The sequence below is a fragment of the Biomphalaria glabrata genome, unplaced genomic scaffold, assembly GCF_947242115.1.
Source record: "Biomphalaria glabrata unplaced genomic scaffold, xgBioGlab47.1 scaffold_19, whole genome shotgun sequence".
Taxonomy (NCBI): Eukaryota; Metazoa; Mollusca; class Gastropoda; family Planorbidae; genus Biomphalaria; species Biomphalaria glabrata.
In genome coordinates this window covers 1,277,721-1,305,551 of record NW_026602932.1, presented here as the reverse complement: position 1 = coordinate 1,305,551, position 27,831 = coordinate 1,277,721, and the positions used below count along the sequence as shown (strand labels likewise).

Sequence of the window (27,831 nt, the reverse complement as noted above, 5' to 3'; positions counted from 1 at the left end):
TAATCATTGACACTAAGACTTTACCATTCTAAATCTAATCATAGACACCAAGTCATTACCATTTTCAATCTAATCATTGAAACTAACACATTACCATTCTCAATCTAATCATTGACACTAACACATTAGCATTCTCAATATAATCATTGACACTAAATTATTACTATTCTCAATGTAATCATTGACACTAAAACATTACCATTCTTAATCTAATCATTGACACTAAGACATTACCATTCTCAATCTAATCATTGACACTAAGTTATTACCATTCTTACTGTCATTATTAGCAATATGACATTACCATTCTCAATGTAATCATTGACTATAAGACATTACCATTCTCACTGTTATCATTGACACTAAGACATTACCATTCTCAATATAATCATTTACACTAAGACATTACCATTCTCAATGTAATCATTGAGTATAAGACATTACCATTCTCACTGTTATCATTGACACTAAGACATTACCATTCTCAATATAATCATTGACACTAAGTCATTACCATTCTCAATTAATCAATGACACTAAGACATTACCATTCTCAATCTTATCAATGACACTAAGACATTACCATTCTTACTGTCATTATTGGCACTATGACATTACCATTCTCACTGTTATCATTGGCACTAAGACATTACTATTCTCAATTTAATCATTGACACTGACACAAGACCATTCTCAATCTCATAATTGACACAAACACATTACTATTCTTAATCTAATCATTGACACTGACACAATACCATTCTCAGGCTCTTCATTGTCACAAACACGTTACTATTCTCAATCTAATCATTGACACTGACACAATACCATTCTCAATCTAATCATTGACACTGACACAATACCATTCTCAATCTCATCATTGACACAAACACATTACTATTCTCAATCTAATCATTGACATTGACACAATACTATTCTCAATCTGTTCATTGACACAACCACATTATAATTCTCATTCTAATCATTGACACTAAGTCATTACCATTCTCAATCTAATTATTGACACTAAAACATTACCATTCTCAATCTAATCATTGACACTAAGACTTTACCATTCTAAATCTAATCATAGACACCAAGTCATTACCATTTTCAATCTAATCATTGAAACTAACACATTACCATTCTCAATCTAATCATTGACACTAACACATTACCATTCTCAATATAATCATTGAAACTAACACATAACCATTCTCAATCTAAACATTGACACTAACACATTAGCATTCTCAATATAATCATTGACACTAAATTATTACTATTCTCAATGTAATCATTGACACTAAGACATTACTATTCTCAATATAATCATTTACACTAAGACATTACCATTCTTATTGTCATTATTGGCACTATGACATTACCATTCTCACTGTTATCATTGGCACTAAGACATTACTATTCTCAATTTAATCATTGACACTGACACAAGACCATTCTCAATCTCATAATTGACACAAACACATTACTATTCTTAATCTAATCATTGACACTGACACAATACCATTCTCAGGCTCATCATTGTCACAAACACGTTACTATTCTCAATCTAATCATTGACACTGACACAATACCATTCTCAATCTAATCATTGACACTGACACAATACCATTCTCAATCTCATCATTGACACAAACACATTACTATTCTCAATCTAATCATTGACATTGACACAATACCATTCTCAATCTCATCATTGACACAAACACATTATAATTCTCATTCTAATCAATGACACTAAGTCATTACCATTCTCAATCTAATTATTGACACTAAAACATTACCATTCAATGACATTACCCTTCTTAGTCTAATCATTTACACCAGTAATTCCCAAAGTCATCATTGACACTAAAACATTACCATTCTCAATCTCATCATTGACACTAAAACATTACCATTCTCAAGCTCATCATTGACACTAAAACATTATTATTCTCAATCTAATCATTGACACTGACACAATACCATTCTCAATCTGTTCATTGACACAAAGACATTATAATTCTCATTCTAATCATTGACACTAAGTCATTACCATTCTCAATCTAATTATTGACACTAAAACATTACCATTCAATGACATTACCCTTCTTAGTCTAATCATTTACACCAGTGATTCCCAAAGTCATCATTGACACTAAAACATTACCATTCTCAATCTCATCATTGACACTAAAACATTACCATTCTCAATCTCATCGTTGACACTAAAACATTACCATTCTTAATCTCATCATTGACACTAAAACATTACCATTCTCAATCTAATCATTGACACATAGTCATTACCATTTTTAATCTAATCATTGACACTAAGACATTACCATTCTCAAAGTAATTATTGACATAGCATTCTCAATGTAATCATTGACAATAAAACATTACCATTCTCAATCTAATCATTGACACTAACACATTACCATTTTTAATCTTATCATTGACACTAAGACATTACCATTCTCACTGTTATCATAGTCACTAAGACATTACTATTCTTAATGTAATCATTGACACTAAGACATTTCCATTCTTACTGTCATTATTGGCACTATGACATTACCATTCTCAATCTCATCATTGACACAAACACATTACTATTCTCAATCTAATCATTGACACTGACACATTACCATTCTCAATCTAATCATTGACACTAATAAATTACCATTCTTAATCTAATCATTGACACTGACACAATACCATTCTCAATCTAATCATTGACACTGACACAATACCATTCTCAATCTCATCATTGCCACAAACACATTACTATTCTCAATCTAATCATTGACACTGACACAATACCATTCTCAATCTAATCATTGACACTGACACAATACTATTCTCAATCTCATCATTGACACAAACACATTACCATTCTTAATCTAATCATTGACATAACGTTATTAATGTAATTGTTGACACTAACACATTACCATTCTCAAACTTATCATTGACACAAACACATTACCATTCATAATCTTATCATAAACACAAACTCATTATAATTCTCAATCTAATCGTTGACACTAAGACATTAACATTCTCAATCTAATCATTGACACTAAAACATTACCATTCTCAATCTAATCATTGACACTAACACATTACCATTTTCAATGTTTTCATTGACATTAAGACATTACCATTCTCACTGTCATCATTGGCACTAAGACATTACTATTCTCAATGTAATCATTGACACTAAGTCATTACCATTCTTAATCTATTCATTGACATAACATTCTCAATGTAATCATTGACACTTAGACATTACCATTCTCAATGTAATTATTGACACTAAAACATTACCATTCTCAATGTAATCATTGACACTAAAACAATACATTCCTTAATCTAATCATTGACACTAAGACATTACCATTCTGAATGTAATCTATGACAATAAGACATTACCATTCTCAATGTAATCATTGACACTAAGTCATTACCATTCTTAATCTAATCATTGACATAACATTCTCAACGTAACCATTGACACTTAGACATTACCATTCTTAATGTAATCATTGACACTAAGTGATTATCATTCTCAATCTAATCATTGACACTAAAACATTTCCATTCTCAATCTAATTATTGACACTAAAACATTACCATTCTCAATCTATTCATTGACACAAAGACATTACCATTCTCAATCTAATCATTGACACTAAGACATTACTATTCTCAATCTAATCATTGACACAAACACATTATTATCCTCAATCTAATCATTGACACTAAGACATTACCATTCTCAATCTAATCATTGACACTAACACATTACCATTCTCAAAGTTATGGTTGACATAGCATTCTTAATGTAATCATTGACAATAAGACATTACCATTCTCAATGTAATCATTGACACTAAAACATTACCATTCTCAATCTAATCATTGACACTAACACATTTCCATTTTCAATGTTATCATTGACACTAAGTCATTACATTCTTAATCTAATCATTGACATAACATTCTCAATGTAATCATTGACACTTAGACATTACCATTCTCAATGTAATCATTGACACTAAGTCATTACCATTCTTAATCTAATCATTGACACTAAGTCATTACCATTCTTAATCTAATCATTGACATAACATTCTCAATGTAATCATTGACACTAAAACATTACCATTCTCAATGTAATCATTGACACTAAAACATTACCATTCTTAATCTAATCATTGACACTAAGACATTAATATTTTCAATGTAATCACTGACAAAATGACATTACCATTCTCAATGTAATCATTGACACTAAGTCATTACCATTCTTAATCTAATCATTGACATAACATTCTTAATGTAATCATTGTCACTTAGACATTACCATTGTCAATGTAATCATTGACACTTAGACATTACCATTGTCAATGTAATAATTGACACTAAGTCATTACCATTCTCAATCTAATTATTGACACTAAAACATTACCATTCTAAATCTAATCATAGACACTAAGTCATTACCATTTTCAATCTAATCATTTACACTAAGACATTACCATTCTCAATGTAATCATTGACACTAAAACATTAACATTCTCAATATAATCATTGACACTAAATTATTACCATTCTCAATGTAATCATTGACACTAAAACATTACCATTCTTAATCTAATCATTGACACTAAGACATTACCATTCTCAATCTAATCATTGACACTAAGACATTACCATTCTTACTGTCATTATTGGCACTATGACATTACCATTCTCAATGTAATCATTGACTATAAGACATTACCATTCTCAATATAATCATTTACACTAAGACATTACCATTCTCAATGTAATCATTGACAATAAGACATTACCATTCTCAATCTCAATGGTAATGTCATAATCTTTTCATTGACACTAACACATTATAATTCATAAGACATTACCATTCCACATCTAGACAAAATTTACATGGTAACAGTTTAAAAGTGAAAAAAGCAACAAACAACAATTAAATTTAAGAATCTATATTCATTACCCAGCTCAAATACAAACAGATGCTTAGATAATAATAAATAAATAATAATATAAATACAAAATTAGTATAAAAAATATCAATAGTGCAACAACTTGTATTTTTTTTTTTGCATTTGCATAGTAACAGAACTGGTATAGAAAAATACAAAAGACATAAATGTGGGAGGCACCACTGGGCAAAATAAAAACACAGCATATTTTTATTTTTTTTAAGCATTGTTCACCCCAGCAGCACTAAATCTCTACATGGCAAAATAACAAAGCAAAATTTGAGTAATGGTTTAATAATAATAATGATGCTGAAGATAAAGGTTGAGTGCAGTGATTTACGTAAACCCATTTACAACCTACTTTCCTCTATGGCTAAAAGGTGCCTGAGTTAATCTTTATAGTGCTTATGGCAAAAAGGTGCCTACGTTAATCTTTATAGTGCTTACAGGGGCACCCCGTTATGCCATCCTTGAAGATACCGTTTGGCATGCAGTCGTCCCCAATGTGGAATAATTTTCCAACCCATAACAGCTATTGAATGATAAGTAGTTCTGTCTTCTTCTATACTACCCTTACCAGCCTCCAGCAGAACATTTTTTTAAGGTAGTTCTGCCAGCATATGAAAGTGTGGTGAGAACTACTGCTTGTATATATATATATATATATATATATATTTAATTGTGAAACTTGAAAAAAACTTCTTTTTTGAAACAAAACTAAATATAACACTAACCCTAACACTAACCTAGATGAAATGAAATAAATCTAGTAGCAATAATATAAAATGATATTTTAAAGAAAATCTAACTCACTACAAAAAACCTGTCTGTACAGTTTCAGATCCCTGGGTAATTTACATTTGTAATTTCACCATCCTCACTGCATATCCACCAACCAATCACTAACTTCTCAATGTTACCTTGGAAACACCCACACACACACTCCATAACACTGCTATACAATTTTTTATGAACATACAAAACATAATCATTCATTCAAATTGTACAATTATGTCTTTATATAACTTTTGTTTTATAATTATTTTATCTAAGACTAAGTAATTTTAATTATCGTCCTAAATATAATTTTGAGATCTTGTTTTCTAGTCTTAACATTACGAAAGATAACAATCTAAAAGGTTAATTGTTATTGAGCTAACAAACTAATATTAGAAAATGGTAAAATAAAAAAATCACTGAATACAATATATATATTTATTTATATATAAAACCTTCTCTGAATATGACTTAATTTAAAAAAATGTTTAACATATACAAAATGGAATGTTTTTAATATTTTGAGTATTAACAAATTTAAGAAAAAACATGTACCTGTACTAATTACAGCCAAACCTAATTACATTTGATTTCATGAGAATATTTTGTTTGATATTTCAAAGTATTGGCACACCCATCTTAAGAAAATCAACTTAAGAATTTTTGTGTCAGAACAATTCAATCCCAAATAATAATTCCCAGCTTCATTTTAGCTATAATAAAATTAACCCTGTAAGTTAACCAGTACTAACATAAGAACTAAAGGTGTTTAGATGTAGCCTTACAGGTGGTGATAGTAATTCTGATGGCTTGTAAAAGTATTAGTAGAGTTGTATTAAATCTTATAATTATCAAGGAAAAATAGTAAATCTGTGCAGTGACTGCATAAAGACTTTCAATATTGAGACTAATTGAAATAAATTTACTTATTTACTGGATCATTGTACTAAATATTCTACTACTATTTTATAAGCATTGTATATTTTTGCATAATTTTCAAGCCATTAGTAGCTGAATCTAATACAAGATTATAAAATCATCCAAGCCATAGCTGTCTGTGCCAATAGCTGCAAAGCCAGCTGCTGGAGAGGTGGGAATTGTTGCATTGAACAGAACACCATCAAAAGCTCCAAGTGCATTTGTACCCTAAAAAATAAAAATAATTACATCTTATTTATATAGCACTGTTTTAAACATTAAAAGATTCCTTCCAAAAAGTTTCAAAGAGAAATGTTTAGGATTCTGAGCAACACACAGTAAGCTTAGTTTTTTTAAGTATCAGTCTAATTCATTTTACATAATGTTTTCTCAAGCTCAGTTTACTAACAGAAACTATTTTAATAGGTTAGTTTTAAAATTGCAGGAGATAATAAGAACAGTTTCATTACATTTTTGGTTCTCTGCAAGTGGCAATGGACAAAAATATTCACAATGAAAAGCCAATTTCATTCAAGGAATAATTATGTTGGACTAAGTTCAGCTCTAATTGCCTTTTTCAATAGCTCTGTGTACATAAAAGTTTTGGGAATTCATCTATCAACATGTGACATCAGCATAATGTCATAAACTCTTCTAATAATTTTGTTCATGACATTGGTGAAAAGATTTCACCTGTTTTGTATAGTGAGACTAGAAGACTTTTAGACACATGAAAAATCAGAAAGGAGCTAATGGCACTAAATTAAAAACTTGTTTCCCCTTTCTAACCCATTATGTATCTATAACTTTGGTTAAAGTTTTAGTTTGTGTATTGTGAATTTAAAAAATTGGATGTAAAAATTCCACACTGAAATACTTCCTGTTCAATTAAGATTTCAAATAATTCATTCATTAATCATAAGAGTCATTGCCATGAACTAATAACATAATGCAAGAAAAACATTAACTGCCAACCTAAAACATTCATTGACTCATAAAACATTCATTTACTGACCTGAACTAACAAAGACAAAATGTGCCATCCAGCTGGAATTTGAACTGAACCTTGTTGAGTGATCTTGGTTCGAGCTATAGAATACATGTTATAAATTATTAATGATGAAATACTAGATGTTATATAAATAATTGTTAGAATTAAATATTAATTTCAGGCTTTTCATTTCTTCTGTCATTTGACTTTGTTGCAGGAGTGCCCTAAAACTAACCCTAAGTCAGCAGCTATTCTTAAAATAAATTATGGCTTTTATATAGCGCTACTTTCATGGTTATAGCATGCTCAGAGCGCTTTGGTCCAATCTCAGTTGTGAACCAGTGGGGATGGGGGGGAGGAATATCTAGGAGAAGGTTTTTCCATGCTGCCTTCAGGCGCTCAGTAAACACAACTCTGCCCAAGTCGGGTGTCGAACCTCGAATCCCCTTCTAGGTAGCCAAGCCAAGCCAAGTTTAAGTGCACTTAGCCTTTTGACCAAGCTTCCCACCATCTTAGCAGGATATCTAATGTGTTACATGTTTCGGATGTTCCTTCAGAGTTGGATATAATCTACTTCCTAGTCCTAAACTTCCACAGGACAATGGGAGATGGCAGCGAGCAGGGTATGAACCCTGGATCATTGAGACAATCGAAGGAAAGTCCAGTGCATATACTGCACGTCCAGGCAGCCATCAATTTTTTTTAATTACCAAATAAATGTTTGTTTATACATTTACTGCATTTATCAGGAAATGTAGGATTAGTTTTCAAGGTAGTGAAATGGAAGCAACTTCCACTATGGATAACAAACTTGTTAAACATGAACTTTTCTTAGAGCTATGGCATTCTAAGATTCTTAACTGAGATATGAAACCATATTGACCATTTTCCTGGATGTTCAGAGAGCATATTACATAGCATGTGTAACAAAAACAAGATAAAGACACTCAGACAAGATTTTGAAGAGGTGAAGAAAGCAGCAGCCAACTTTGATGGAATTAGAAATTGAAGTTCATTTGCCTGAGTAAAGGAGGATGGTGTAAAAGTGAATGCCAAGAGAAAAGAAAAATGATGTTTATGAAATTCAGGTTTTTAATGTCATGATAGACACTGTTATCTTGTAATTGGCTTGGCTTATGAAAGAAGATACTGCACATTGACATTTTCTAGGAATAGGCTGAGAAGCACCATGACACAAGAACACTTTGAGAATTTTATGTTGATGGCAGAAGTAACATCTGTATTTTATAAGATAAGATATAATAGAGACATGGCAGGGAGTTGTGTGCTGATTGGGATTTTCTTATTACTTGAATGTAAATATCACATATGTTATGTAGAGAGAAGCAAGAGCTTTTAATGTTACGTAAGTCTTACATTTTTTTTAGTCTTTTAATAATACAAAAAAGTTTCCATAACATTTTATTAGATATTCATTTCAAACTTATTTTACTGTAAAAACATTTTTTTACATTTATAAATACATATGCATGCATCCAATATGCATGCATCCAATTTTTTATACATTATCAAACTTTACATATTTTGAAGAGAATTAGGCCTGCCATTTTTGGGCCAGGTTATATGCTAATGCCTGGGCCCATTTTAATACCCTGTTCGCCCCTGTGCAAAAGGGTCAGAATATGATAAGGATTATTTCATAATAAGTAATATCTTATTAAATGTATTTAATCTGCCTTTGTTTACTTACCAAAATCATTACTAAGTTGATATACGCTACTTTGAAGTCCATATAAATAAATGTCTTGAACTTTAAAAACATTACATTCACCTTGATCCACTCTGGCAGCTACAAAAACTCGACTAGTAGAATTTAAGGTGGGAATATGGACATTTATTTCCACAAAAATATCAGACCTAAGAAATAAAAGAATTGCTACTATATTATCAGTAAAAAAAAATGTTAAGTAACTAAATATATTAGGGGACGTGGTGGCTGAATGGTTAAGTGTTTGGCTTCTGAACCTGGGGTCCTGGGTTCAAATCTTGGTGAATACTGCAATTTTTAATTTAAGAATTTTTAGGGCGTCCCTGAGTCCAACCAACTCTAATGGATACCTGACTTTAGTTGTGGAAAGTAAAGATGCTGGCCACATGATACCATGCTCTTTAACCATTGGCCAAAGAAACAGATGACCTTAACATCATCTACCCTATAGATTGCAAGGCCTGAAATGAAACTTTACTTTATTATTAACTAAATATATTACAAATGATAGTGCATTGTTTGCTGTGTGAAATGGACAGTCTACACAGCAAATCATGAAATTGGAAAAATTTATCTGGCTCTTTGCAATGACAAGGTAATGGAAATAAAAACCTAGCTCTTTTTAATGAGATTTAAGTTGTATAACTTTTAAGTTGAACAAAGCTAAAATAAAGAATCTTTTAATTGCACAAGAATTAGTTAACTTGATGCTATCATTCACATTACAAAATTAGTTCAGTCTCTGTATATATGCATATCTATAAAAAGTCCATTGTTAACTTAGTACTTCTATTATGTTTGGCTTTTATAGTAAGCACTTACCAAGTATAGGAACCAATAACACTAATTGATTTGTTGTGCAGATCAGAATCATGATAGGCTACTGGAATCTCTAAAACCATTTGTCTAATAAACTTCTAATTCATAGGAGACTGTCTGCTGGGCAAGATTGAATGGTTCCTGTACTGGGGATAACATTAACAAACATAGAAACAGTTTTTGAGTTGATAGATACATAGAAATGAAATTTGCATTTTTATAAATGTAGGTCAGAGGTTAAGAATGAGGACTAATTATGTATATTGATGTTTGTCATTGATTGTGTGTTGGTCTTGCCTGAATAGTTTTTGGAGTGACCATGAATAAGAACATCACAGAGAAGGAAATACAAATGATGAAAGTTATTTGAAATATAAAGTTGAAGTCAGATATAGAAGATGACCACTTGTGTTGATTGTATGAAAAGCAGTAGTTTTGAAGTGAATTAAATTGTCTATTGTTTGACATCTTTTTTATTTTTCATAATAAGCTTTTTTAATCTAAAATAAAATCAGGTTTATTTTGTTTTAAAAAGTTTTTCTAGGATTCATTCAAGTTATGAAACAGGTTAATTAAAGGGATAGTTTAATTTTCCTACAATTTTAACATTAGTTTAACTGTTCAAAGAACTGTCTATAGAGAAGATGGTTAATGATATTGTGCTACAGAATGACATGGAGGCCAATACGAGGAAAGTGCAAACAGGGACATCCTCATATAACATGGTGACACACCTTCATGGAAGACCTCAGAACAGTGGACACCAGATGGGAGGAAGCTTCAGACATTGCCAATGACAGATCTTTATGGAGACAGCTTGCAGCCCAATGCGCCAAACGGCACGGGAGGACATAAGTCTAAGCTACAGAATAATTTATTTTCAACCATGGGCTAAAATTCTTTCACTGGTGCTGCCCAGATAAAAATTTATACATGAAAAACAAAATTAAATATAGACCTCTTAACAGTGAATACTGAGGAATTCTATTGATATATAAGGTCTGCAGTACTTCTGCCCTCCACTGGAAACCTGGTTATATTATTTATCTCTACAAATGTTATGGTGGTCACACTTCTAGGACATAGAATCCATAGAGTTAATGGACCAAACTTATTGAAGTAAAGTTTCAAAAAAAAAACTCAAGTAGCTGTGTTAAGAATACAAGGCTTTTGTGGATCTTTTTGGAAATATACAAGTGATGATGAGATCAAAAGAGAAGTTTGGTTTTGAGAAGGAATACAATCTGTTCTTTCAGTTTAAAGTATTACAAAAGAAACTATTGTGCCTGATTGTAGTATACAATAAATCTTAAAGGTATCTGTTTTTATTTATTATTCAACATAAATAACTAAAGCTTAAAAGTTTCTTATTACCTGAACTAATGAGCCATTAGGAATAACCTTTTTTTCTAATAATTTTCAATAGGTATTTAAAGCAACTATTTCTTTTAATGTAAGTTCCCCTTTCAGGCCTTGTTGACTATTGGGCAGTTGATATAAGGTTATCTGTTTCTGTGGCCTACGGTTAACAAGGGTGTCATGTGGCCAGCACAAGAACCAACCGTCTTTACTTTTCCCCAACTAATGTCAGGAACCCATTAGAGCTGTGTGGACCCAGTCTTCACCAGGATTTGTACCCAGGACCAACGATGTGGAAGCCAAGTGCTTTACTGCTTAACCACATCGCCTCCAATTTTAATTTTATTTTTTTTTAAATGTGTAGGCATCATTTTTGTGATTTTTCTTCTAAAAAATTGTATACCTTCAAAGTCATCAAGATAAGGCAGAGGAAATGGTTGGGAGGGAGGGGGTCAGTGTATGATTCTTTTTGTCCAGTAGATGTAGTGGTCAGTTTGTAGACTTCATCAAGCCCTAACTTGAGAACTGCTTGGTCAGACACAAACTGTGAAAGATGGAATGTGATAATTTGAATATAAATATATGAATACAATATTAAAGTGCTGACTTATTTATTACTAAAGCATCTCCAGATTTTCTTTTGCTAAGTCTTTCTTTTAACCAACAGGTGTGGCACAGCAGTAAGCTCTTTTTTTTCATCGCAAGTCTATGGTTATTTTTTAAAAATATTTTTGTCTTCCAACACTCTTTAAACTATTTCCCAGGTGGATTCCCTTCTTTAAATTTCTGTCTGAAAACATTGCTTATGTCCTGAGAATGTTCTGCATTAGACACTTTAGGCCTACTCTGCTACTTAGTTTAGCCTAAAGATAACAATGGTAGTGATATTTAGCTGCAAACATTCTACTAAATTTATATAACTGGTAATAAAATATTGTTAAAACAAAAGAAAGTCCATTGAAAAGAGATACAAATAAAACAAAAAAACAGTCTAATTTAAAACTAAATAAAATAATTAATTAACATATTCTATTTAAGACTGGATGTCTGCCTGGTTGTGCAGTATGCACACTGGATTATCTTTCGCAATGGTGCCGGGTTCATACTCTGCCACCTGACCTCAAACTTCTGGATTCATTTGTCAGTAATTATATTTTCTTTTTCTTTTTAATACAAGCCTCATGCAATAGCAGTCTTTAACTTTTTCTTTATTGTTATAAATTGTTTTAAACAGAATAATCTAATGAAATATACTTACCAAACTTCGTTTAAGATTTAAAGTTACAAGTTGTGGGTGAACATCATACCAGGGTATACCAGGACCTAGACAAATAGAGTGGTCATGAGTCTGAAATACAAATAATGTGATCAAGGAGTGTCTGAAAAAACTTTTTTCTTTTATTAATTAGAGTTAATATGTCATGTACGTATGTCAAATAGGTTTTTCAACCTGAAGGTATGTCTGACAGATATGTCATAAAGAGTCTAACAGTCTTGTAATGAAACATGCTGACACATTTTTTCTTTAGAAACTTGGAAAGGCACTTTCTGTTTTTTTTAAGGGGCAGGGAGGGAGGTAAGAAATTATTACTCACTATGGTTTCAATTACAATGGTTAGGTCAGTTCCATCAGGGCTGATCAATCCAACATAAGATCCACTTTTTGGTAATTTACCTATGCCACTGTCATGATTTAAATATTTCCAACCAATAGAAGTAAATTGAGTTGTATGTGCTGAGAAAGGAAAACAAAAAAATGTTTTAGATGTTCCTTCAGAGTTGAAGATAATTTACTTCCCAGTCCAAACATCCCGCAGGATGATAGGGGATGGAAGCAGGCAGGCTATTAACCCAGGACCATCAAGAAGTCCAAATAATAGTTCAGCGTAGATACCGCATGACCAGCCTGTATGTATTATAAGTGTGATTTAATGTTATAAATCTATATATTATATATGTTATAAGTGTGATTCAATTTGTTTAAAACTACAAAATTTTAGGTTTACTGTTTTTGACAGTCAAGGTAGTGGTTTACATTTTTTCCCACCATTCAGATTACAATATAAAATTTAAAAAAACACATACACACAAACAAAAGATTTGTAAAAAGCCTTGGCAGTCACATCAAACAATTTTTCACAACCAACAACATGCACATCCTTGATACAAAACACACACACTGGTCATTTTAGACATAAGAGATGTACCTGTTACCAGATGTACCAGCAAGGTTGATTGGCTGTATTAAACATTATAAGCAAACCATTATCCATACAGATCTAGTTTCACTACAGAAAAGAATTTTTTCTTGTATCCATAATGGTATCCTAATTCTTATATATAAGATTTCTATAATGTGTCTTCTTTCTACTATAACATGCTCAGTGCACTTTTATTGTATAAATATGGTTAGGGTTATATAATTTGGCTCTAAATGAAAGATTTACCTGCTATCCATATGAAAAGGGGGGGGGGGCTAAAATTATAGTTGCCTGACCAAGGTTCTAATGCAGTTATAAGACCATTTCTAGTATGGCAGCCCATAGTAGTAACTTGCAATTTGATTCCAGGCAATAGTTCTACAAGTATAAAGGTGAATTTTAGATGTGGCACATAAATTATTCAGAGGCACGGTGGCTGAGTGGTAAAGCACTTGGCTTCCAAACCGGAGATCGGGTTTGAATCCTCGTGAAGACGGAATTTTTAATTTTGGGATCTTCGGGCGCCTCTGAGTCAGCCCAGCTCTAATGGGTACCTGCCATTAGTTGGGGAAAGTAAAGGCGGTTGGTCATTGTGCTGGCCACATGACTCCCTCCTTAGCAGTAGGCCACAGAAACAGATGACCTTTATATCATCTGCACTATAGACCACAAGGTCTGAAAGGGAATTTACTTACATAAATTATAATTTCCAAAACTAAACATAATTTTTTATTGCACAAAGTTATCCAGCTAGAGCTAAATTTTAAAGTAAGAGGCAATTTACAGTTGGAAACATGAAAATATAAAGTAAAAATATTAATGCCCATCATGCATCAGTTTTAATTACAAAATGAGGATACTGAACACTTCATGAACTTTAAATCTTTCCTTTTCCACAGCCAAGGTAACCAATCGAGCCTAGTGGGAAGCGTGGTCGAGAGGCCAAGTACGCTTGAACTTGGCTACCTATGAAGGGGGCTAGAGGTTTGACACACGACTCGAGTAGAGTTGTGTTTACTGAGCGCTTTAAGGCATTAAGGCATCACCCCCCCCCACCCCCCGTCCACAAATGAGATTGGACCATAGTGCTCTGAGCATGCTATAAGCATGAAAGTTGTGCTATATGAAAGCCATAATTTATTTATATAGTAAATAGGGTTAGAAACATGCTTACAATTCAAGTAGATTTTTTTATTGAATGACACTACAAAATGTAATCATGTATGATCTGGATATTCTTCTTTGTTTTTATTATTCATTAACTTCAACAGACCTACTTTTTTTTTGCAGTGTCAGAGCAGAAGCACCAACAGATGTTTATTTTTTTTTATCTTTTAAAATAAAATGACTCACAACATAGCAAGTAAACTGCTTTATAATCGAAGTTAGTGGAATTAAATTAATATCTATTTAGGTGAATAGATAGTTCCAGACAAAGGTGCTGTTAGAGATTTTTTTTTACTACTCAGAAACCAACAGTTATAATGTGTAACATATAAAGCAATGACAATTTCTGACCAATAGTTACAATAAAATGTCTGAAATATAGCAAGAATATGCATGCCATAGTTTTATTTCTTCTAGACATAATCATTATTTCAATTTATCAGACAATAGTAACTGAGTAACAGTCCTGGCTGCCTGATAGTGCAGTTTGCACGCAGGACTGTCATTCGGATTTATCAATGATCTCGGGTTCAAACCCTGCCCGCTCCCATCCCCCGTGCCCCTGCGGGAGGTTTGGACTAGGAAGTAAACTATCTTCAACTCTGAAGGAACATCCGAAACATGTAAAACATTTTACAAACATTTAAACATTTCAAAAAATAAATACATGTTAAATTAGTTATAACTTATGAAGACATATAGTTATTGACATAGGTTTGATTTAAATTTGAGGGTAAAATGTTAAAACAAAAAAAAAACTTTCATTATGGTAAGGCCCTTCTCATTGTAGGAGCAGAAGTATTAAAACATTTTTACACAAACTTTTCTAAATATTTAGGTAGACAATCTGCATAATTTTTTGTTTGTTTGTTTATGTTGATGTGTTAGGTGGCATTGCCAATATCGAATATTTTCTTGTCTCAAACACATAGGCCCATGGTATGATGAACATGAAATAAGGCTCAAGAAGGAAATGCCAAAAGAAATTATTATTCAAATATTAATCAAAAAGTGATGAGCTGAATTGCACATTGAAAGGCTTTTTTTGATGAATGGGGAAATGGGCCATCCTGACCAGTTATTTTATGAAAAGTCAGGCCACTGCTTAGTGCCTACTTGTGAGTAATAAAAAGTCAAGTTCCCCTTTCAGACCATGTGATCAATGGGACTCATGATGTAAAGATCATCTGTTTCTGTGGCCCACAGTTAACAAAAGTGTCATGTGGCCAGTACAATGACCAGATGCTTTTACTTTTTCCAACTAATGTCATGTACCTATAAGAGCTGGGTGAACTTAGAGGCACCCAAAAGATACGGAAAGTAAAAATCCCAGTCTTCACCAGAATTCAAACCTGAAACCCCTGGTTCAGAAGCTAACAACTTTACCACTCGGCCACCTAATTTGACATTCTTTCTGATAATTAAGTAATAAAATGTATTCTTTGTCACAATTGGTCATAGCTAGAAGTTAGGCCTTTCTTAAAATTAGACAGTTTTGTCTGACATGGTAGTTATCTTCTAATTCTTTTTTTTTTTTGGTGTCATTAATGTACTTAGTTTGTAGCTCCTTTTCCATATTTCATTGACCTCAGTAGATATCATGCAGAATGTCAAACTTTTTTTAGGTGGCATGCAATACAATAAAAAGCTATAGTATAATGATCTTGGCACAAAAATTTTTTTTTTGTTTTAATTTTCTAAAAGGTCAATAGCAAATATTCTTTTTTTATGCTTTGCTAAGCCTACTTAGCATACTTTATAAAAGTGCATAATTTGACTATGGTGAGTAATGCTTATAATATTAGCTTTTTCTTGCATCAAAGTAAATCAGAAATTATTATTTTTTAATCAAATGTTGATTTAACATGATCATCAATTTAGTTGCTCAGAAAAGAAAAAATGTCTTTGAATGAAAAAATGGTTAGAATTTTTAGAATAGTTAGGGATTAAAATGTAAAAAGAATGCCTTTTAGAATTTGCAATCTATATGGCAGATGATGTAAATGTCATCTGTTTCTGTGGCCTACTGTTATAAAGGTATCATATGGCCAGCACAACGACCAACCTTCTTTACTTTCCCCAACTAATGTCAGATACCCATTAGAATTGCACTGACCCAAGGTATTCTAAAATCCTGAAATTCAAAAACAATCTTCAACAAGATTTGAACCTGAAAACCCTTAGCTCTAAAGCAACCGCACTTAACCACTTAGCAACTCCCCCCCCCTCAACCACCCATGATTAAAAATGTCAAATGTTCTATTATGAATCAGCACATCATCATTTGCAGAGAGAATTGCTGCCAATCTTTTGCCTATACAGGAAATAGCTAGCCAAAGTAAAATAGAGATGACTTTATCCAGAATTTTAAACTTTGGCTGTATTTTTTGGCCAATGTGCATTGTAACAAGCTAATTCAGGAACTGGCTTATACTGTATACTTATATATATATATATATATCACTATTTTAGACTAAAATTACAATACAATTTTATTTCATTCACTATGTCATTATGTTATAGAGTGTTTACCTGGCCCAGCATCCTCCTCCATTTGCAGCATTACATGTACTGTAATCTTCAGAGGCCGAAAGACTTTTTCCAGTGATGTAAGCCTCCGGAGAATCATATGTGCTTGGATAATGGCAGCTGTGAACAGAATCACTTTTGCATAACACTTTCCAAAATGCAAAATCTATTTAAATATATTAATATATGCTTTTAGTTTAAAAAAAAGCTCATAATAACATACTTATTCTTTTAAGAGTTTCATAGAAGTTATTACATGCTAGATATCCTTATATGTTCACCTAGTTGTCTATAAGCTAGCAGAGTTGTTTGTTAGGACGTTGATTAGGTCTTTCCAAACTCAGAAAACCACTTTCAAAACTTAATGAATAGTGAACAATAGATAAGTTACATCTAAAATAAAAATGCCAACAAAAGAGCTATTCAGGCTTTAGATGGAATCCCACAGGCACAAGGCACAGAGGAAGACCAAAAAGAACAGGACAACACAATCTTCATATCTTCTATATTACAGGCATTACTTCAAAAGAGAATATAATTATCTCCCATGCATTTCATGATCAAGCTAGTCATGCATGTTAATAAGTTTATTAAACTCTACTTAGTCATTGGTTTTCCTGGCTGATTCAGGCATCCCATTGTATATATATGTTTCTATCTCATCATCACTAGCTTTTGGGAAAGAAACGTAACCAACATACCCAATAGCATAAAATAGATTAGCTAATTTTTTATCTTTTAAAATGTCATGAGCAATATCCCATCCTCCATCATGTGCTATAATTAAAATGTTTTTGAAAGCCATTTAAATCTAATGCATTTCTTAAAGTCTGCAAAGAGAGAGAAAACACAAATGTGTAATAAATGTTGTATGCAGGCTTTCTAACAGAACAAAAAATTTCAAAAACAAAGATAGAGTTTTCACACATTTTCTTCAAAACTTTGTTCGTTATTTATTTCTGTATAAAATATGGATCGTTTGTGTATTCTAATATAGGCCAGTGGTCTCCATTAGATTCTTGACCATATTGCTAGTGTTTTATATCAGATCCCATATGTATTATAGGCTAAGTTTCTGTATTTTTCATTTTCTGTATTGCCAGTAGTTGCTAACAGTGGTTTAGACAAGAACCTGTTTGATGTCTGTTGAAAACAGAGATGTGGGGCTGAATCAAAAGGCAAATACTTCTAAAAAAAAAACATGGACTGCAGCAGTAAATAGGATAATATTAAAGGAAAGCAACTTGGCAGAGTACAAGTATTATCAGATGCCCGATGAAGCTGAAATAGTAATAAAAAACATTTCTAGGAGACTAGAAGCTCTTTGGTGGTACAAAAAAAAGGGGGCTAATGAAACTTGCAGATGATGTAGCTAAAAAGAACAGCCTCTATCATGCCTTGTTTGAGCAGTGAGATTGCAGCTATATAGTCTTTTATATTAAGTTGCCTGTAGTTCTGCTAATGCACCCTTTTGGTGCCAGTTACTTATATTGGCTTTTTGAGTATGAAGTTTCAGTATTTCACATAACAGCTACACAGTCCCAGCTGTGACCTACATATAATGTTACATTCAGCAGACATAACAATGGTTCAGCTGTTATCACTTTAGGTTCTTATTCGCCCGCTACGACTTGTCTTAAATTTTCTTTTGGTTTCAAATGTGTAATTTCAGTACTAGTTTATAATTATTGATTTTCATTCAAACTGAGATGTAGTTATAAAGTATTTAGATCAGTGCAGTACATCCCTCATTGTAATGTGCTGGCTGAGAAGTTATGGAACAATCTCAGTATTTCTTAACTTAAAACTTAATCTATTCAACACAAGAAAATATATTAACAAGCAAAACTATAATCTGCGGACATGTCAGTCCATTTATTCAATGATCAACATAGTCAACCAAGGTCACTTAGACCCTTAATTTGAAGCAAACATAAATACATGAAATCTGTGTGTACAGCAACAATGGTCTTATTTTAGAGTTCACTTCCAGTAGATCCCACAGGACTGGAAGCAATGCTTGCCACTAACACTAAGACTTTGAACTAGGACTGGATAGGATTTCAATTGAACAAGTGAAACAATCAACTCAACACCTTGGTCCATAAGTTGAACTGTTTTGAACCTGGAGAAATGACTCAATATAATTTGACCAGAAGGCAGATCTGTTTCAACAAAAGCCTGAGTTCTAATTCATAAGTCAACACTATCAAGAAAAAAAAAGTGTCACTTTGTAATTTTACAGAACCAACTGAATGGCCAGAGTCTAATGTACATGATATCACACATTCACCCACACTAGATCTACAGATCAACATATGTTACTATCTAAAATTGTTTGAGAAATATATAAATCAATGTTTAAAAAGGGAAAAAAAAGGTTTAAAAAGCTGCACATTGCCATCCAACTAACAATAGTCAACAAGAGACTGCAGTCTGGAAACATCCAGATCAAACTGGTTTTATTTTTTCTGTTTTTTGGAACATGTGAGAAGAAGTTAAGGAAATTATACACTTTCAATCAGATTACTAACTTAAGTACTAAGAGGCAACATTATCTATTTCTAGGCTCTAATTAGTAATATGATCACTAATATACCAAGACCCCCCTCCATAATGACGAAAATAAAAAGGAACAGATTATGCTGGGCAGGTCACCTTGAAAGAATGTCAGAAAACAGAGGAGCAGCAAAGATTGTTCACAAAACAAACAAAAAGCAGGCACCTCAAAGGTAGGCCACAGTACAGTGGCTTGACGATGTAGAGGCAGATCTAGAACAGCAGGATAGATCAGAATGAAAAGATGTGCTATAGTAGGTCAGGGCCCTCCAAGGGCTGTAGTCCCACCGGGATGGATGAACATAATGACTATTTTAAAGTTAAACTGCCATTATTACAAACTATTGAATTCAAACATGAGAAGGACCAACTGATTTTTATGTTTTTTTTTAAAGTGACTGGATTTTTTTTCTACCTTTTCCAATTGAAATGTTTAATATACACACCTCACTCATGTATCTAGCAATGGAAAGATGACTAGAAACTTTAAGACCAGAAAGTGTTTACCATAAAGACTAAATAATTAAGCCCCAGCTGACTACATAATCAAGTCTCAGTCCCTAGATCAAGGATATGATGTCTCTCTTTTCTTTCATCTTCAGTTTTGGAGATCCATCTGTTTCATTAAACTGTTCCTGGAGAAAAGGAAAAAATCAAACAAGACATAGAGAGGTATAGAGAATTATTAAATAAATTCTCTAATTCAAAGCAAATGAAAAAAAATAAAAAAATAATTAAAGAAATGTGCACCCATATAAAGCAATAGAACACTGCAAGTCAGACATGGTCATGCCTTATTACTGTTACACAAAAACTAACACCTGAATTGTATTACCAGCTTCAGATAAGAAAGATACTATACAACTATTGTAAATTAAAAACACACATGTTTAACATGGCTTTACAATAGATTGATGCTTACTTAATTTGAAGAAAAAAAAAACTTTGTTTTTCTATTACTCGATTTCTAAATCAAAAGTGTATGTTATTAGTGGACTGTAAGTAATCTATGTACATTGTTGTGGTACTACTAATAGCATTGAATATACAAATAATTTAGTTACATTTTAGTATTTAAAAAATGGTTTAGCTGTATGTGTATAAAATAATTTGAAAACAAAAACTTTTAGACCATGCTTATTTATGTCAATTATTTCACATGTGAAGAATGGTTCTTAGTGAATATAACAAAACCAAAAAATCAGTTTTCTGTCCATAAATGTTTACCTCTGTAAAATAACACAAATTAAACCTTTATGGCAATATCAAAAGGTCCTCAGTGCTTGCAAAACTCTCCTCCAGGGAACAGCACCAGGAAAAAAAAGGAGACAGAGGAAGCAATGGGAACACATTAAAGAATGGACAGGCCTGCCAATGAAAGAGATTCTATTAAGAGGAATGGAGAAAGATGGTTGACCTATATTGTGTGGTGCCCCAATAGTTCAACAGACTAAGGGACAGGTGAAGGTGAAAAGTTTACCTTGCTCTTAGAGGAGTGACTCTGTTGTTTAGATTTCTCTTTATAATCTCTCTCTGCATACATTTTGGAGGATCCATTGGCTTCCCCATTTTGTTTGCCTACATTTAGTGGAGAAAAAAAAGTTTGGAGCCTTGAGGCAGTGCCTTCATCTCAAAAATATTTGTACAGAAGTGTGTAAAACAAGGAGTTTTAGAATGATTCTATCAATACGTACGTGAAGCTAGATAATGATCCTCACTTTTTCTTCTTTTGGAAAGTTCTGGGTCATAGGTTTCAACAGTGTTCCTGAAGAGAATCACTGGAGTTGATATAATACATTTATAATCTCTCCTAAACTAATTTGATACCACTTAACAATTATCCAATGTGTCCTAGTCTACATTTTTATAGCATTTAAGAATAATACAATTCATAATCTTTTCTTAAAATATACACCAAAATGTTTTTAATTGCTTAAAATTTAATTTTGAATAGTTCCCCTTGGAAAACACAGATTTCTTATTTTCAATCGTGTTTTTCCCCAAAAAAGGATGTTTTTCAAGAGTGGGGGCTAAAAAAAAAGGATCTATATTTAATATTAATTTTTCATATGAAAATGACATGGGATAGTGAGCTCAAGACAATTAATTTATGTTTTATATACATTATATATTAAGTTATGTTCAAATATGAATAACTATCATTAAGAACAGTTTTAGTTCAGTTTGGATCATAAAATATGGTCTAGATCATAATAGACTTGGTAAGTCAGTAAGTTTTTATTTTTACATTCCATTATCCAAAATAAAATATCGTTTAGGTTTTATAAATATTAGTATTTATCTAAAAAAGGCATACAGTCCCATTTAATTCTATACCAAACTTAACATTTTCCGAAAACAAACAAACAAGTTGTTGAAGTTTAATCATAACAGGGTAGTGAAATACATATGAGCAAAATGGATAATTCAGTTGGAACATGGAAAATAATTATGGAGAGAAAGAGTTAAAAAAAGATTTACACTAGGACACAAAAAAAATAAAATAAACATACCCTCTTTTTATCTTTACGATCTTTTTCCATTTCAAAAGACTCATCAGCTTCTTGACTTGTGGGACTCTGTCAAATAATAAGTAAACTGGGAATTAGAGCTCTATATCTGTTGCTGTTACCAAACAGTGCTCTATCAAGTGGTATTTACTGTTAAAGTGTCCACTGATTGGTGTAAATACCACAATGAGCTTTAACATAAACATCTTTTACATTTCATAAATTAGTTGACCAAGTGCAGGCAATTTTCTTTTCTCATTTAAGGTATAAACAACAAGAGAATTTTTTTAAAAGAGTAAATCAATGAAACAAAAGCTGAGATTTTATCTAGGAATAAAATGTTTAAAGTTAACTGCAGACCATCAGAGATTGATGATCTCAAAATGACAGCTAAAGCAATTTAAATTAGTTTTATGTAATTTGATAGTCTAAGCCATTATGAAGTCACACTTTAAACAACGAATATCCAGGTATATATTGTATATCACACAAGCTAAGCCACCCCATCATTTTTAAAAATTATGTTTAGCTTGGACAGAAGATGCCATATCAAAAATACTTTTAGAAGGAAGCAGGCTAAAAGAGATGGGGCTGACTTAGTGTGTTTAGAGGTCACAAGGTCATTACCTTTCTGTGCTTGCTTCGTCCATCCACTGGTGACTCCTGCAATCAAGAAGTAAGTTGCACAACATGTCAACATGACATGCAGTGGCTGTTGTGGTGGTAAAGAAGAAGATGATGTGGTGGCAAAGCATCTCATGTTTTGTTTTAGTGCCACAACCATGCCAGGCCAGTGTGCAATTCATCATGCCCTTATCTCCCCCATCCCCCCAAAAAAAAAACCAATGAAAACATTGCTATATCAAACAACATATGATCAGGGCATGATGAATTGAAGACAATTGAAACAGCTTTCATTGCAGCAAGAAAAATATTTTAAAACAATTAAACAAATGTTTCTGATAAAAGCAAGACACTAATTAGTGAAACTTTTATTTGACTTATGAGTTTAGCTTTTGCAGTTGTAAGACCTAAGTAGAAAATCTCTATAAGAAGTCTTGAGAATAAGATATGGTTTCAAAGAAAACCTATTACCCTATGTGATTCACCTTCAAGTTTGGGTTGAATGAAGGTGGACAGCACTATCTCTCATGATATTTAATATAGAAGTTTTATTTCTAGGTTATGTTGGTATCTTTTTTATGTTACTGAATGAATATTATTCAAAATCTTTTTTTTTTAATTTGAATACATTCATTTCTTTCTGAACAATACATTTTACAAATAGGCCCACACATGTTTAGACTTGGGTCAGCTTTTACTTTCATATGGGTCTTGTTCTAATGGAAGTAAAACATTTTTGGTCAAAAAAAATGAAACAGGTTTACATCAATAAACAGAAAGAAAGTTTTGAAAAATACATTGGCATCCATCATTATCACTTAGATAATGGACATAAGTTACTTTTAGAACCAACATTCAAAGTGATGTGCAATAATGAAAAATAGAGACAGACAAAATCAATGCTGCATACAATCTACTGCTGGTTTGTTTATTCATGGACCAAAATGTACAGTACACTCACAAAACAAAGTGTACAGTACACTCACAAAACAATGTGTACAGTACTCACAACTGTTTCTATCAAGTTTGTTCTCCCACCTTCCTGTTAACATTTCATTTGTATTCTTACTAGCCAAGAAATGTACTCAGTCCCTCTCTATGGTCAACACTTTCTGGTCTTAAAAAGTTTCTAGTCATCTTTCCATTGCTACTTCGCTGAGACCACTGTATTGCCACTGATCACGGCTCCATTCCACCACCCCCTTTTTTTTTGGAACATGCTAACAGTGCAGCATAAAGACAAACATATTAATTACATTTCCTGTTATTTACATACTACAAAAGACAAGTATTGTTAACAGAAGTAAGACAAAGGAACAATCGCACTGGAGTGACAATAAGCAGCTACACGTCAAAACATCATCACAAAACAAGCTGACAGGTAAACAGGGGACCAAGAATGCAATGCAGACAGGTTGAGAGTCTAGTAGCCCTTTTATACTGGAAGCTTTAGTGATGTTATCTAATATATAGCATAGTGCAAAATTTACTCTCAACATGGGCAAATTGAGTTGATGTCTACAGAAAACAGGTTATAACTCAAACATCACAAAGAAGCTTGTTTTAAACCTAATAACTATTTCCAATAGCATAAGTATCGGAATTTAAAAATGGATACCCATGGAGAATTCCAAATGGTCACTGCCTCAGAATACATGTCAAATCACAGCTTTCATCAATGTTAATATTTCTTATTGATATCTGCACTGAATTCTTGCCTTTTTAAATACTGTTATGACTTTGCCATGCGCACCGCCATCCAAGATAGTGCAGAAAGAAGGTGCGCACTATCAGTGACCAGACAAGTCGGATGTTGACATAAGAGACTAACGATTTCCGCCCAAGTCTAGAGCCAATATGGAGATGCTGTACCCAAGGCAGATGTCCTTTGTGTTTGTCATGTCTTAGTGTAAATAAACGTCAATGTCCTCGTTGAGTTGCCTCCCTTAAGTTATTACATTTGGTTGTCAGAAGTGGGATTATAGGCAACTCAACGAGAGGAGGTAGGATTTACAATGGCAGCTTTGAAACGATTAGACCAACTCTCAGTTAGAGAGCTTAGGAAGGAACTTCGTAACCGATATGAGATAATTGGTGGTACCAAGGAGGTGCTTACAGCTCGTCTCCGGCAAGCCTTGATAGATGAAGACGAAGATCCAGATACCTACTTATTTGAAATTGAACCGGAGATTTATGAGCTTATTGGCAAGATAAATGAAGCAATGTGTGAACAAATTAACAGTATGGGGAACAAGGTAGATAAAATGGTGTCTCAGCTGAAAGAAGGAGTAGACTCGTTGGTGAAGGAGCATTTGCCTGTAGACTCATTGGTCAAGAAGTTGCGTGGTCAAGACTGTGGTTGCACAAACAGTGGTGACGGAGACGCTGGGGATTTGAGCGCCGTCTGTGTCTGTGTTGTGGGCAAGTCTTGTGGTTGTGACTTTCAAGACGAGAAACGTGATGGCGATTGCTGTGATGATCTCAACGGGATGTACCGAGTCGAACGGAAGGAGACAAATGAAGAAACTGAAGTCTGTTATGTGCCTGAAGCGTTTGTTCCTGTTGTACCTGTTACCAGTTCCTCAATGAGCCGGACAGATCAAGACACCGTTGGGTCTGCGTTCAAGCCTGTTGCTGTGGACTTTAAAGACCTCTGCCTATCTTCCGGTGCCTACGAAGGAAATTCGAAGCTCGGCAACTGCATCCAGAAGTTTACCATGAATTGTACGTGCGGCGCTTCACACATAGAATTTAGATGCCAAGAAAACCACCAACAGCGCATATGTACTTCTACCATCATCATCGACATTGGCATAGATGAATGTCAATCAAATCACTCTAAATCTGAGCTGTCAAGAGAAAGACATTTTCCACTTGAACCTGAAGAGACCTATCTTCTGGACGTAAGACTGTTGTCTGAGGATGACTTCGGTGCATTGGACTTTGCTTGCAACGTGGCTGCAGGCGAACCTGAAGCTCCCTTGAGAGGCGTCTGTCGGGAAGGTCTGCTGAGACAGCGTGTCCGATCAACGGCTGTACTGAAGAAAACAGTGCTCGACCCTATCTCTTTGTGTGGCAAACGGCCACGTCATTATCGCAACAACAGCCTGGTCAACTGGAGAAAGAGAAAGCGGCACTGGAAGAAAACAATGCGGATGGCCTCGTGGGGAACACGCTCCCTGCCGCCTGTGGCTCCCACTGATCGACCTCCACCTGAACTGTCAAACCTCAGCTGCAGTGTTTCTTTTCGGGACGAAAAGTGCTAAGACGGGGGCAATGTTATGACTTTGCCATGCGCACCGCCATCCAAGATAGTGCAGAAAGAAGGTGCACACTATCAGTGACCAGACAAGTCGGATGTTGACATAAGAGACTAACGATTTCCGCCCAAGTCTAGAGCCAATATGGAGATGCTGTACCCAAGGCAGATGTCCTTTGTGTTTGTCATGTCTTAGTGTAAATAAACGTCAATGTCCTCGTTGAGTTGCCTCCCTTAAGTTATTACAATACTTTAAAACAAAATCCAGAAAGGGTTGGATGTTATAGGCCCTGCTAGTTGTTTTCATTTCAGTGGATAGAGGATGGAGAGTGATTCGTTTCTGTATGGCTCCTTCAGTATGACCTTGTTCTTAGGTTGTTTCAGACAGCTGCAGAGGATAGATTAACTCTTGTATCACAGCAGTACATCAACGTAGCTGGCAGTCACTCAACATGCTGAAGACACCAACTTCACTTGAGACTTCTGACCAGGTGGGAAGACAGCACTGCTTCGTTCAGACAGCAGCATTTTATAACTTTGCTCAAATAATGACTTTCTTTTGATATCAGGACTCTGCTAGTCGAATGGTTTGCAGGTGGTATTAACAGCAGCAAGAAGAGATCATTTATTATCTTCCCTACTATCAACTTTCAAGGCGTCTATATTTCAGTCATCATATGTCAGTATCTTTCAATAAATGCTTCTTTGACTTTAACTGCACATATTGGTAAACCAAAGGCTGATGAGCAGCATGTTTCATAAGACCAATTTCCTCTCTTCACAGAAAGATTTTTGTTCACTACACCTCTATCTCCTCAAGAAAAGGATGCTTATCAAACAGATCAGGCTTTTGACACCTTGAAAGGTAAATTTCTTCCTCTGTTCCATTGGTTTCTTTGGCAACAATATTACATGACGCAATAGGCAGTCGTAGGCAGAGTGACGTTAGTTGGTTTCAAACCTGACCACTTGCAATATACATCAAAAAATAAGTTATCCATCCAAGATTTGTCTCTCTCTATGCAAACTGCTTATCAATGTTATTGTTTTGAAGGAAGGGTTTCAAAGTGATCAAGCTCTTTGTTTTTAACATAGACATTTTCATTTCCCTTGTCACTGTGCTCTCTATGTCTGGGATTCACCTTTTTCTCAAGCCACAATGTATCAGTATCATCCATTTTGTGCCTTCGTCTCTTGTCATCTGGCCCCAGCATTTTTGGATCTTACTGCCTCCATTTCTCTTGTTTATTCAAGCTCTCTTCTGTTCATTCTCTCCTTGTTTCACTTTCTACTTCCGTTTCCACATTGATTTCCTTATTGATTTGATCTCTGCTTTGAACACTTTCCATTTGATCTTGTTTTATTCAC

The 27,831-nt window shown here is 33.5% G+C and overlaps 1 protein-coding gene across 2 annotated transcripts; it reads right to left on the bottom strand.

Moving 5' to 3' along the window:
- Positions 1-17,514: 17,514 nt before the first annotated feature.
- LOC106051346 (uncharacterized) lies at positions 17,515-23,392 on the bottom strand. Of its 2 annotated transcripts, XM_056017997.1 has the most exons (7): positions 23,208-23,392; positions 22,584-22,649; positions 21,765-21,835; positions 21,551-21,648; positions 20,647-20,705; positions 19,925-19,999; positions 17,515-17,631 (listed from the first exon to the last, which is right to left on the bottom strand). In XM_056017997.1, exons 1-6 carry the CDS (start codon positions 23,387-23,389, stop codon positions 19,963-19,965), a joined length of 513 nt encoding a protein of 170 aa, XP_055873972.1. In that variant the 5' UTR covers positions 23,390-23,392; the 3' UTR covers positions 17,515-17,631; positions 19,925-19,962. The 2 variants fall into 2 exon arrangements, with proteins under 2 accessions (XP_055873972.1, XP_055873971.1); XM_056017996.1 differs by lacking the exon at positions 17,515-17,631 and having other exon boundaries at positions 19,361-19,999.
- Positions 23,393-27,831: the final 4,439 nt, after the last annotated feature.